This window comes from Maylandia zebra, linkage group LG2, assembly GCF_041146795.1.
Source record: "Maylandia zebra isolate NMK-2024a linkage group LG2, Mzebra_GT3a, whole genome shotgun sequence".
NCBI classification, from domain to species: Eukaryota; Metazoa; Chordata; class Actinopteri; order Cichliformes; family Cichlidae; genus Maylandia; species Maylandia zebra.
Genome location: NC_135168.1, coordinates 44514793 through 44527271, shown reverse-complemented (window position 1 = coordinate 44527271; position 12479 = coordinate 44514793). Strand labels below are relative to the sequence as shown.

Genomic DNA, 12479 nt, shown 5'->3' with positions numbered 1-12479 from the left:
CAAGGGTCTTGAGCCACCCCTCAATAATTTATATGCTGCTTCCAAGTAGTCAGACTTTCTTTCAATTTTTAAAGTTTTCTTGTGCAGTAGTTCTCCAGACTTCCTGAAGGTCTTTTAATGTTTTTCTTCGGATAATGGATGCTTTTTAAATTATTTCCTTAGGAAAGATGCATCTGGCTTTTCAGTTGATCAATTAGTCATCTGACGCTTCATCAGAAGTGGTCTCGGTGGAAGGGCGGCTCTCAGAAAACCATTCTTAAGGAAGGGAAACTGGGAGCAAAGGCTGATGTAAGCCAAAGTATCCAAGAACTGGACTGAAAATCAATGACAACAGGTCTTATGGCATGACAAGTGCAAATTTGAAAGTTTTTGTTCATCATTGTCAGCATGTATGGAGAAGGTCAGGAGAGAGGTCCAACAGTGAGTGTTTACAGCCATCTCCTAAACACAGTGGACACTCTGTTATGGTTTGGGGCTCCATTTAAGTTGGTGGTGTTGGGCATTTTGTCAAAACTGATGTAAATATGATCACAGAAAAGCACCATCGGAGTTTGAGTCACCATGCAATATCATCTAGAAAGCATCTGATTGGAAACCGCTTAATTTTTCAGCATGAATATGATCCCAAACACACAGCCAACTCAGTAAAAGCATACCTGGGTAGAAAAACAGAAGGGAACATTATCAGTCATGAATTGGCCTCACCAGAATGTGGACCTCAACATTATTAGAGCAGAGTGGGATCATCTTGACAGAGAACAGAACAAAAGGCAGCAAACATCCAAAGAAGAACTTTGAATGTCCTTCAAGAAGACAAAGAAAGTTCAAGATGTGTTGAAGAACAAAGGTGCTTGTACCAAATAATGATTTTGAAGAACTTTTATGCTTTTGCATCTTTTATGCTTCTGATAATCAGCAGGCATGACTCACATTTGTAGGGACTTTAATTTGCGGCATTGCATCGTCTGTACGTAATAATTGATCCGAGGTCAAAGCGCGCCCTCTGCTGTTCAATGCTCACCCACGGCAACGACCAAAGTGACGTGACTGTCACATTACACCGCCGGTCGGGATGGGCAACGGACACCTCCTTGCCATCTATATTTAGATGTTTAACCTGTATAAGCAAATCCTAGAAAACTGCAACCATCGGGGGAGCCAGGCGGTTTGGAGCATTAAGGCCAGGCAGCAATGGCCACAGTGAAAAAGGACGACAGGCTGACGAGGTCTCAGAGCTTCGTGTGCGTCGGTTTCGCCGGGTTTTTTAGCAAAACTGTCACGTCACCTTTAGAGGTGGTCAAAATTAAAAGTCAGGTGGGCACCTTTCACTCCAAGAGGGGTTTCTGGCAAAGTTTTCTCATCATCTACCAGAATGAGGGGCTTAGGGGATTTTGGAAAGGAAATCTCGCCTCTTGCCTCCGGTTGTTTCCCTACAACGCAGTTCACCTCGCAACATACAGAAAGTGAGTAAAGTTACTTATACTTATGGTTTGTCTCACGCTGTGTGGACTGCAAAGCATTTTATGTGATCGTTCGACCCAAATTTATCCTAAATAGTTTGTTATTCGACTTGGGTCACGTGACGTCGACTTTGCGTTTGTGTTTTGAGGTGTAAAACGGAATGAAACACGCTGAAATTACAGAAAAAATAATATTCAAGTTAATTCTTTATGTATCAGGACCTAAAATAATAAAAAATAGTTGACGTAAATGGTCTGTTTTTTTTTTTTATCCCTGAAGTTAAAGATGCACTTCCTGTTTCTCTATGTGAGTCGCACGCTCCATTTTAAGCCAATCAGAAGGCTGGATTTTCTCAGCCGAGTTTTAAAGACGAGGGTTGTCTCTTCCCCGGGTTTTGTCTCGCAGGTAGTGTGCCGTTATTAACCATCGTATTCCTGAGGTGCAAAATGTTATATATTCCCGAAACTGGTAGAAAATGGTAGAACTAACGTTTATTTTCTCATAATTTCGGCTTACTATCGAAATTGCGTTTATTACTGAGTAGATCGAAATGTCTAATTTTGACTTATGGATGGCAATGGAAGACACTGGCGTCACTTCAAATTCAGTCAAACCTTTAAGCCGTCCCATTTTTTTTTCAGTAGACTCAAGAATCCTTCAAATTTATTAGGTTAAACTGTTGAAATAGTTGTTTTTGCTTGACAAATTGCTCAAATTATTAATAAAACCACATCCACAATATTTGAGATTTGGGGTTTCGTTCTTTGAAGATGTCCCAAATTTCCCAGCCCCGCTTTGTTAGGGTTTGTTATATGTTGCAGCTCTGATACGTAGAAATATAAGCAGTTGGATGAACTTTGGTTTGGGTCTGCGAGTCCTGTGGTTTTACAAAAAATCCCAGTGAGAGGAAATAATGCCTATGAGGCAAAAATGAGGGCATGTATACCGATTCACTGCTGGGTAACTTCAGGACAAAACACAGGCAGTAAGCAGCCGGCAAGACAACAGTAATCCCGCAAAGAATAGCAAATCTACTGCCTACTATCTGTATTAGTCATTATGTTTCCCGATGAGGTGTTTTTGTTTCGTTTTGTTTCTTATACGCGTGTGCGCACATGAATAATACGCCCTGAGTGGCCAACCTGGTGTCCTATGCTGTACACACAGTTCCAGGAAAAGAAGGCCTTTTCCTATATGTCTGTGACACTCACAAATACACACACGTGGATTCAGTTATTCACGTGCTTCTGTGTTGGAGGCTTCCAAGAAGTGCTCTGAAATAAAAATAGGTGCAGTAGATGTCCGAAAAAATATTTCAAAGCAGCAGAGCTTGTCTGACTGCTCTGAATACACTTAATGTCATTTGCATGTGTATTTTAAATACTAACACGATGCATAAACAAACAGGGTGGCCTTCGATGTTGTGAACAACCACTTGGATCTTGTCTTTTTATATATAGCTATCTATTTATACATGTGTATCTATATATCCATGTGTATGTATTGTGTTGGACTGTCTACAAGACAAACTGTCTTACAGGGACATCTGAGTTTTATTTCTCATAGATTTATTTCTTTCCTCTGTGTGCAGGATAGTCCACCTTCACATGGATGAACTGGGCTTCATCTCTCAGTGGAGAGCCATATTTGCTGGTGGACTGGCCGGTGTTGTTGCTGCTCTGGCCACGTACCCGCTGGAGGTGGCAGAAACCAGGCTGATCATTCAAAACTGCAGGCAGCCCACATACATCGGCGTGGCTCACTCCTTGTCAAAGATCTACAAGAACGAGGGGCTGCTCGCCCTCTACAGGGGATTTTCCCTCACTGTCTTGGGTTCGTATACACGTTGCTACAAACTAATTCGTTTTTAGTGGATCGTGTAAGATTTTGCATATGAATCTCATGTCACGAAACTCCACCTTTACCTTTAGTTTCATGTCCTTACAGGTGCAGTTCCCTTTTCTGTCGGATGTTATGCAGTTTACATGAACTTGGACAAGCTGTGGCAGGAGCCTCCTGTTCGCTTCACTCCCCTGCAGAACTTAATAAACGGCTGTTTGGCAGCAGGAGTGGCTCAAACCCTCTCGTACCCTTTTGAAACTGTAAAGCGGAAAATGCAAGTAAGTTTACAGAACACCTTTTCTGCTTGTGGGGTATGTTTGGAGAACTGAAACAGGACTATTTTTTGTTTTTTCAAGCTGGAAGTAATTAAAATAGAAACATAAAGATAGATACACCATAGATATTTTTTTAAAGGTGTTAAATGGAAGTGTTACAGCTGCATACCGATGCTGGAAATACTGTGTTGGTCTTTTTAATTAAGTTCATATTTCTTCTACAGATCTCTCAGCTGCTGACTGAGTAATTGGGAAATGATTGTAAACACAACACATTTACAGTGTAGATGCGCCTACATGCTGGCTGTAGTACCATATTTAGTCCATAAGAGGGCAGTAGATGTTTACCTAAGTACGGGCTGACCTTACTCAGCCACTCAATGATTTTGAGTATGTAAAGTTAACATCAGAATTACTTCAGTGGTGATTTACCTAAATATAAAGAGAAGAGATATTTACTGCATGTGTTTTAAAATGTTATAATCACAGGAGTCGTTGGTCTCCACCATGTTGCTTTTAAATAAGGGTGTCTATACGCTGCAAAGGACTCATTGGGAACAATGGTGTGGCAAAGGACAGGATTCTACATCCGGTTTTATCTGCCTATTATTAGATGGGTTCAGCAGAACAAGGTTCAACAGCAGCTGGGAATGTGAATGTGTCCCAGCTCTGCAGAAGCTATAGATATGTTCTCTAAAGATAGCCAGCAACTATCAGACAGCCGGCGTGTGTTTCCAGTCTGCTGAAGCATCGCACCGACGTCACTTACTTTAAAGAACAGTCCTGCGTAAAGGCTTCATTTAGCTATTCAGCTGTAGTGTCTGTCATTAAAAAGCTCAGAGTTAAACATTAATTCGGGACAGAGCACAGAGAATGGGGGGGAAACAGCGGATGATGTTTGCTGAGGCTTGGGGTAATGATTTAAGACGTGTATAGTTTAACTTGCTGGCTAGCTTGGCTAGCTTTAAGTGTCCTCTACAGATGAAGCTGTTTGAATAGTCCTATTGGTCTCGTGCTTTATCCATGAAACACAATAATCTAATTCTGATAGTTGCTCTCTGAATCTTTGGCACTACTTTGGTGGCCCCTCCAACAATATGAAGATATTTTATATTTACCTGTGACTGTCCTTTTGCATTTACTGATAAATGACAGCTGAATAAAATCAAACACATAGTGTCACAATATTATGTCCTCTGACCTTCCCGGTTCTGAGTTAATAAGCACCTTCAAACTCTGATTCACCATTTCCTATTTTGGCTTTCATTCTTTTTAACAGGCACAAAGCGCCCGTCTTCCCCATTTTGGAGGAGTCGACGTCCATTTCACTGGAATGATCGACTGTTTCATACAGGTGATTAAACACAACGGCGTCCTTTCACTGTGGAACGGCCTTACTGCCAACACAATAAAGGTATGATTCACTTATACATTGGTAGCAATTTCTTGTTATATGGCCAAAGTACGGGTCTGTTTGATCTTCTGTTATATAAATAAGAGCATTTACGTGTTTTACGCAGGAACAAGGGGCGGGGCATGGAAAGCAATGTTTAGTGTGCGTAGTTCACAGCAGGAATTTCACTACCAAGGTGGAACAGCATGCTCCGCTCTTAAAGCTATAGATCCCTTCATAGCCCAAAACTGTTTTTACTTGTGACCGTTTTAATGAAAATAAAGTGCATACCGAGTACAAGTTCTCTGTCGATCTGTGATCAAAATAATAAAGTGTTGGCGTGACTTTAAAATGCAGTTGTCTTTTGTTACTCCCCTACAGATTGTTCCCTACTTTGGCCTTCTTTTCACCTGCTTTGAGATGTGCAAGCAGGTCTGCCTTTACCGCAACGGTTACATTATCTCCCCCTTGAGCTACAAGCTCACACCGGGGGTCGACCAGAGCCTCGGGCCGAACGAGCTGGAAGAGGTCAAGCGCCACTTGAAAAACAGGAACTTTGGCTCAGGGGATTCGTCTTTGAGAAATCGATGGTGATGCTTTACGTGAAAGATGCCTGGTTTATTAAAATAAACGAGAGAGAGGGAGCGAGAGACTGAAAAATGACACAACAGCAAATCCAAGGGCATCCAGGAGCCTACCTCTCTCAGACTTTTACATTTTATTTAAAAGTATTTTAAAAAGTTGTTTACCCATCCATGATTTACGATGGCTTTTTACCTGACATGTGCCTTTTAGGATAAATATTTATTTTGGGAGCTCTTTGCTGCATTAGAATCAGTGCCATAGTCTGCTCACATAAAATAGTTTTTAAAAAAATGCTCATGGATTTTGTGAACTCTGACCATCATGAGCGCCATGTGACAGGTTATAATTTTAATGTATGAATGAAGGCAAAATTTTTAATGAGTTTTAAGTTAAAGTATGTCATTATTGATGATGTATTCCGCTAACATGGCAAGAAAGAAAAGTGTTTGTGAGGTTTAAATGATTTGTTTTTCATTCTGAAGGTAAAAACATTGATTTAACCTCCTGTTTGCTGAAACCCACATTCCTCTACGGTGACTTTGCCCTTAAGTTGTCTGTCAGCAGTCTAACCCGTTTTCAATTGTTTAAAGTTACTACGGACATGCACCTTATTTAAGGTGCTTGTACTTTACAAGTATTTCCATTTTCTGCTAGTTTAAACTTGACATTGACCTCTACTGTTTTGTTTACTCCAACAAGCTACTTTTCAGATTCTGTAATATGTGACGGATTATTATATGAAAAGATATTAACAAGAATTTTTTTTATAGCTGAATACGTTTACTGGTTTGTTTCTGCATTTTCGGTCAACTCTTCAACCTCCTCTCTTGCTTGTAGTGGTAATTTGCTTTAGGCCAATTTGTTATTTGGTTTAAAGGTCTGTGTGCTCAGGTTGAGAGTGAAATCAGTCAGGTGACTGTATCACGTCAGCTCACGTGGGCAACTCAGTGGCAGCCAAAGGACGTTAACAGCTGGGATGACCTTTACCATAACTGTGAGGCCTCATCTGCCCCAGAATGACATTTGACACGACCTTCAGGTTAATCTGAATAAGAATGGTAATAATATAACGCCGTGACGGCGCCTCTCACTTCTGTTCAGATGCGACTTTGCAAGTTTTGAAAAGTCGCAAAAGTAATTCATAAACTTTCCCTCATGCGGGACTGATCTCGTGCCTCGATTTATCTGAGCGACAAGGGAAAGCTCCAAATCTGAATCGAAGGTCATCGCCTGGCCCCGCCCACTACTCCTAGAGCCGGCCAATCGCAGAAAAGAATCGAAGTTCACGTTTTTTCTCGCGCACAGCCTCCTTAAATCCCCTCACTTCTAGATAGGATTCGGCCATTTCAACCCCACCAACAGAGTAGCTGGACGGCGGCTGATAGCAACTGAAGATGAGTGAACAAGCTATTTCCTTTGCCAAGGACTTCTTGGCTGGTGGTATCGCCGCTGCCATCTCTAAAACAGCTGTAGCTCCCATCGAGAGAGTGAAGCTTCTGCTCCAGGTGAGTGTGAACTGCTTATATCCCTGTGCAAACACCTGAAAACCTAATGACACTGTAATTATTGACATCAGTCACATACGTGTGTTGACTACTGCTGTTGCTCATTTGCAGCTTTTCTTCTTATTTCTTATGTTTGGAGGGGAAATTATTAAGATGCTTATGCATGTGGCAAATGGTTTAAAATCTAATAGTAATGGAAATCTGCTGCATCGTCAGGAGTAGAAACTGGGCTAAAAATAGTAAATCGAAGCGGCTCTGTCAGAGATTGGTGCAGGCACAGATGAGGAGCGAGCATAATCGAGGCGCACCACACTTGTTATGTAATAGACCGGCCTGAATGCTCGCATGAAAAGCGGCATTGTGACAGGAGAATGTGACCGTCTGTTGCCACTGTGGTGTTTAAAGTTATTCTCGTGTCAAGACAGGTCATTAGTTTGTCTTGACATCAAACAGCCAAGGTCACAGCAAGGTTTGCGCCATGGCGCTTCACTGCTGCATTGGGCCCGGCCTCAGCAGTGGCAGTGGCAGGGGGCGGGGCCGTGAACTGTTGAATGAAAGGGCTGTCCACCTGCACATGAAAGCAAATGTGTGCGACTCAGTAGAATAACGGGAATCTCCCAGCTTAGACAACTCAGAAGGTGACCAGGTGAAAGCTTGAAGAGGAAACGGGATATGACGAGCTTCACTTGTTGCTGCCTCTAATGCACTGCGGTGTCTCTGCTTTGTTTACAGGTGCAACATGCCAGCAAACAGATTGCGGTCGACAAGCAGTACAAGGGCATCATCGACTGTGTCGTTCGTATCCCCAAAGAGCAGGGCTTCCTCTCTTTCTGGAGAGGAAATCTGGCCAATGTCATCCGATACTTCCCCACTCAGGCCCTAAACTTTGCTTTCAAGGACAAGTACAAGAAGATTTTCCTCGACGGCGTGGACAAGAGGAAACAGTTCTGGAGATACTTTGCGGGTAACCTGGCATCTGGCGGTGCCGCCGGAGCTACCTCCCTCTGTTTCGTCTACCCCCTCGACTTCGCCAGAACACGTCTCGCCGCTGATGTCGGCAAAGGGGGCCACGAGCGTGAGTTCAAAGGTCTGGGAGACTGCTTGGTGAAGATCTTCAGGTCCGATGGCCTTAGGGGTCTGTACCAGGGCTTCAACGTTTCAGTACAGGGCATTATCATCTATAGAGCTGCTTACTTTGGCATCTATGACACAGCAAAGGGTGAGTGTTTGCTGAGAGACATTACAAAGCTTTGTCTTTTTACATAGCAGTTTTTAGCCTTGTAATCTCACCGGCTAATGTTTCTCTTACAGGCATGCTTCCTGACCCTAAGAATACGCACATTATAGTGAGCTGGATGATTGCTCAGAGTGTGACTGCCGTAGCTGGTCTTACGTCCTACCCCTTCGATACTGTCCGTCGTCGTATGATGATGCAGTCTGGACGCAAAGGAGGTAATAAAACTCCAACAAAATCAAAGTATAACTTCCTCTTCTTTTTTTCCCCCACTGTTCTATTTAAATGAGGTTGTAACATCTGTGTGATTCTGTCTCTTCCCCTTCAGCTGACATCATGTACACGGGCACCATTGATTGCTGGAAGAAGATTGCACGCGATGAGGGCAGCAAGGCCTTCTTCAAGGGAGCCTGGTCTAACGTGCTGAGAGGCATGGGTGGCGCCTTTGTGCTCGTCTTGTATGATGAGCTTAAGAAAGTCATCTAAGATGTTTTTGTATGTTCACTGTTCATGTTGTGAAGTTTAACTGTAACATATCTTGTACATTTGGAAGGACTTAAATGCCGAGCTATATTTATAGGGACCAACTAGTATTTTCTACTAGTTGTACTGGGGAAATATGTTATGCACTCTTCTCTTGGCCCATTCATTTTCTTTTTTGTTTTGCCCCTTACCAGAATGTCATTCCCTGAACACAGGAACCTTGCCAGTAAGCGAGAAATAAAGGCAACCTACAGAGTGAATCTCCGGCCTGGTTTTGAGGTGTAATGCCATGTATAAAGTGTACGCGACAGAGTGTGACTGAGATCCCCGGCTGCGCGTCTCCTCAGTCACGCCTCCTGAGGAAGATATTTGGCTGCCTCTTGTGAGAAATGTAATCTTAGACTTGCAGGTTGCAGTTGGGGGGGCGCCAAAATCAGCTGCGAACGTTGACCCGCAGACGATATTTTAACCGAGACATGCTCGCAGCGAAATGATTCACAGAAAGTCATTAGCTTTAGCAGTCTCCTGTGCATTTACAGAATTATAAAATAGTTTCGAAGAACATTTGCACAGGTGACTTCCTCTAGGATTACCTGTTGTAAGGTGGATTATTCCAACCTTCTAAATATACTTTTATCTCCTGCCAAGCCTCTTCTGACTCCCAACTGGTGTGACTGACGACTACGACCTTGAGCCATTTGTCCAGTTACCAGTTTGACACACAAGTTATTTACTGTCACGCTGAAGGGATCTCGGGATGAAATGAAAGTGTATTGGAGGAGATTTCTGCATTCTGGCTGGTTATTAAAACACATAAATGACAATGTAGAGGGTTTCTACTGGGGTGCACTGCTTGTGTCCACGTGTATTTAAAGGGGGTGTCATAAATTCCTGCTGATACATGATCCTGGCATGCGTAAAGAGGCACATGATTGTCGCTTGTGTAGGACAGGACATAGTGTTCTTACTGGTCCAGCTAATCGAGGGTGGGCAGGCCGTTCTATAAAAGTCAGCTGCAGACTTTGTGCTCTTTGGTTTAACTCAACTTTGGTTCAGTTATGTCTGTTTAATTAAATTCAAACCTAGCTTAATGTTTGAAAGTCAAGAGAAGTGTATATTTAAACAGTTTGATCTAACAGTGGCATCCTGACACATGCTGGGTATGAGACCATGGGGACACTTGGCCACTTTAATCTGCTCTCTTTATTCAGACATGATAGAACTGCTGCCCCCTCTGAACATCATCTCTGCATTTATGCATTTTTTTTTTAAAGTTTCATTTTAGAGGAAATTTGACAAATGTTACTAGTAAAAGAAACTGAGGGGAAAAAAAAATCTTTGTAACCCAGGTTCTGGATCAGTGCAGCGTATTCAAAATCTCTAGCCGCTGTGGACTGTTAGCGCCCCAGAAATCCTCCATGAGTCTTAAGTCACTGCTTTAATTACTCTTACCATGGGTGAATGAGAATATTAAGGTCTTTGACTCACTGTGCAGCTCTTAAAGTTCATCAGAAGTTTAATTCTGTCACTGGCAATGTGCCTTTAGTGTTTTCCACTCTTTGATCCAGTGATATGTCCTCAAACTTAATCACTTACTTCCAAGATGACAAGCAGAATTAATCAAATTAATCTTGATGAGACACAATGACTACGACTTAGACGCTTAACCCAAATTGATCCTGAGTGGAGGACACAGTGCTGCTAAAAAGAGGCTAACAGATTACATGATTTACTCAGCTGGACTAATCTTGCTTTCAGTGATTCACAACGACTTGGACCCGACCTCTTACCCACAGAAATTAGTTTTAATGCTGTTTTCTCCAGTCTGGTCTGAAAGGCCCTTCTCAGCAGGTAGCCCATAGTTAATCCTTCATTCAGTAGGCCTCACGTTACAGCTGTCCCATTACAGCTTTAACAGGGATCACAACCTTTTACTCACTGTCTGCGTGGCTTAAGATATGCCACAGCTCCTTGAAGTAACACGAGTCCTTTACTCAATTCCTCAGTCATAAAAATAGATGAATTTTGCTGGTGGACTGTATTACTATTTCTCAATATTATTTCATAGTGGCTCCAGTAACCACTTGAGTAGCGGTTTATACATTTGCCTAAGAAAGATTTAGTCCTGGGAGTAAACACAAAGGACATCCACAGTAAAATCTCTGCCAAATCAAACACGCAGAGCTGCCCACTGTGGCAACCCCTCATGAGTAAGGGAGCAGCCGAAAGCAGCTTCTTCTCATTATTTTTAGTACCTTTATTACAAACAGAAACACACGCTGCTCCCGGACATTTGCAGTTTTTATGATGGAGAGTAGGCGATAGCTTCTTAAGTAAAGGTTGCACTGCCACAGGGGAAAAAACACTAATGACATGTAAAGCCACATAAAAAAAAAACATTACCTGAAGCATAACATGACCAAATATAAACATAAACTCACCCCGTGAGTGTTATCTCTCTGTTTTACTACTAAAACTGAGGCTTTAATGTCTCATTACTAGTGTTTTACTGTTATTATGTTATTATGAAAAAATGTGGTGTCGTTAAAAAAAAGTAATATTTACACAAAATGAGTACAATGCTGTGCTTATGTAAAAGTACATAGTTACATTCCCGTACTACGCTATGCAGGTCTACGGATCACTGAAGATACCCTTTACTACCCTTTACTCTGGGCGATGAGAAACTTCTGTCAGCCGGGCTGTTGCGTAATTTCGGCTGTTAGACCGAGTTACGTCACGGGGTCATGACCTCAGAGCTTTCCACTCATGGCAGTCTCTTCTACCGTATCTATCACATGATCCCAGTAAAAACAAAGACTCGCATATGATATTTGCTCTAATATATATTAATACAACAACGATTCTGGTACATTTAAAAGTTACTATGTTAAGATCATTATGCGGGTGCTTTTTGCGTGCTAAATGTGTAAATAAGCTAACTATTACAAAACGTGCTGGAAACCTTTTATTTTGAAGGTTTCCAGCACGTTTTGTAATTGTTAGCTTATTTATACAATTTAAGTCCTGCCAGACATCAGACATGGATTTTTAAGATTTTATTTTTATTGACGACAAAAAATAAATAAATAAATAAATAAAAAAGAAATAAATTGAAGAGCAGTGATTGCGCCACCTTGTGGTCTTTAGAAGAAACATCACAACACAGCTTTGCTAAAAGCTCTAACGTTATATTTAATGGAAAATGAAGCAGCCAGAGTCTTTCATGTTTTGTTTTTTAATAACGATAATACTCTATTTAATGTAAGCTTTCATGAACACACACACCTGTTGCTATCTTCTTTCTCTCCCATTCACTCTTTGTCTGTTTAATGAGCTCCACATCCTTTTCTTCCTTTCACTGGCCCTTGCCAGTATCACAGTCTGAAATAATGAAGCAGTGCTCAGAGAATTTTTCTTGGGATGTGAGCAGGAGGAAAAGAAGCAGAAGGAATAGACTTGTTTTCCTTGTCCAAATAAATAAATAATAAGTTAAAAATAAGGTTGAACCTGAATGTTTAATTTGGAACAAATACATCATATAACAATATACTATTCAGAACTTGTCACTGTGTATTTTGCAATGTGAAGTTGGTTTTATTAGTGTGTGTTCAAATATGGAACTTTGCAGAAGTGCTGGACTTTTTCTTTTAAGTGGCCAATATTCAGATATTTTTAATGCATCTGAATACACGATCTTT

The 12479-nt window shown here is 41.6% G+C and overlaps 2 protein-coding genes across 2 annotated transcripts; both read left to right on the top strand.

Moving 5' to 3' along the window:
* Nucleotides 1-1021: 1021 nt before the first annotated feature.
* Nucleotides 1022-6758, top strand: slc25a43 (solute carrier family 25 member 43). The gene is made up of 5 exons (XM_014412613.4): nucleotides 1022-1463; nucleotides 3053-3294; nucleotides 3409-3581; nucleotides 4858-4992; nucleotides 5353-6758. Exons 1-5 carry the CDS (start codon nucleotides 1192-1194, stop codon nucleotides 5563-5565), a joined length of 1035 nt encoding a protein of 344 aa, XP_014268099.3. The 5' UTR covers nucleotides 1022-1191; the 3' UTR covers nucleotides 5566-6758.
* Nucleotides 6759-6876: 118 nt separating this feature from the next.
* slc25a5 (solute carrier family 25 member 5) lies at nucleotides 6877-9038 on the top strand. The gene is made up of 4 exons (XM_014412614.3): nucleotides 6877-7061; nucleotides 7794-8280; nucleotides 8373-8513; nucleotides 8624-9038. Exons 1-4 carry the CDS (start codon nucleotides 6951-6953, stop codon nucleotides 8779-8781), a joined length of 897 nt encoding a protein of 298 aa, XP_014268100.1. The 5' UTR covers nucleotides 6877-6950; the 3' UTR covers nucleotides 8782-9038.
* Nucleotides 9039-12479: the final 3441 nt, after the last annotated feature.

What these genes read in the sequence shown, in the direction of transcription:
- slc25a43 (XM_014412613.4), top strand. Translation starts at nt 1,192, where the DNA reads ATGGCCACAGTGAAAAAGGACGACAGGCTGACGAGGTCTCAGAGCTTC. An exon ending in ATTTTCCCTCACTGTCTTGG is followed by an intron (nt 3,295 to 3,408) that starts GTTCGTATACAC and finishes ATGTCCTTACAG; the next exon opens with GTGCAGTTCCCTTTTCTGTC. An exon ending in CTGTAAAGCGGAAAATGCAA is followed by an intron (nt 3,582 to 4,857) that starts GTAAGTTTACAG and finishes TCTTTTTAACAG; the next exon opens with GCACAAAGCGCCCGTCTTCC.
- slc25a5 (XM_014412614.3), top strand. Translation starts at nt 6,951, where the DNA reads ATGAGTGAACAAGCTATTTCCTTTGCCAAGGACTTCTTGGCTGGTGGT. An exon ending in CATCTATGACACAGCAAAGG is followed by an intron (nt 8,281 to 8,372) that starts GTGAGTGTTTGC and finishes TTTCTCTTACAG; the next exon opens with GCATGCTTCCTGACCCTAAG. An exon ending in GCAGTCTGGACGCAAAGGAG is followed by an intron (nt 8,514 to 8,623) that starts GTAATAAAACTC and finishes CTTCCCCTTCAG; the next exon opens with CTGACATCATGTACACGGGC.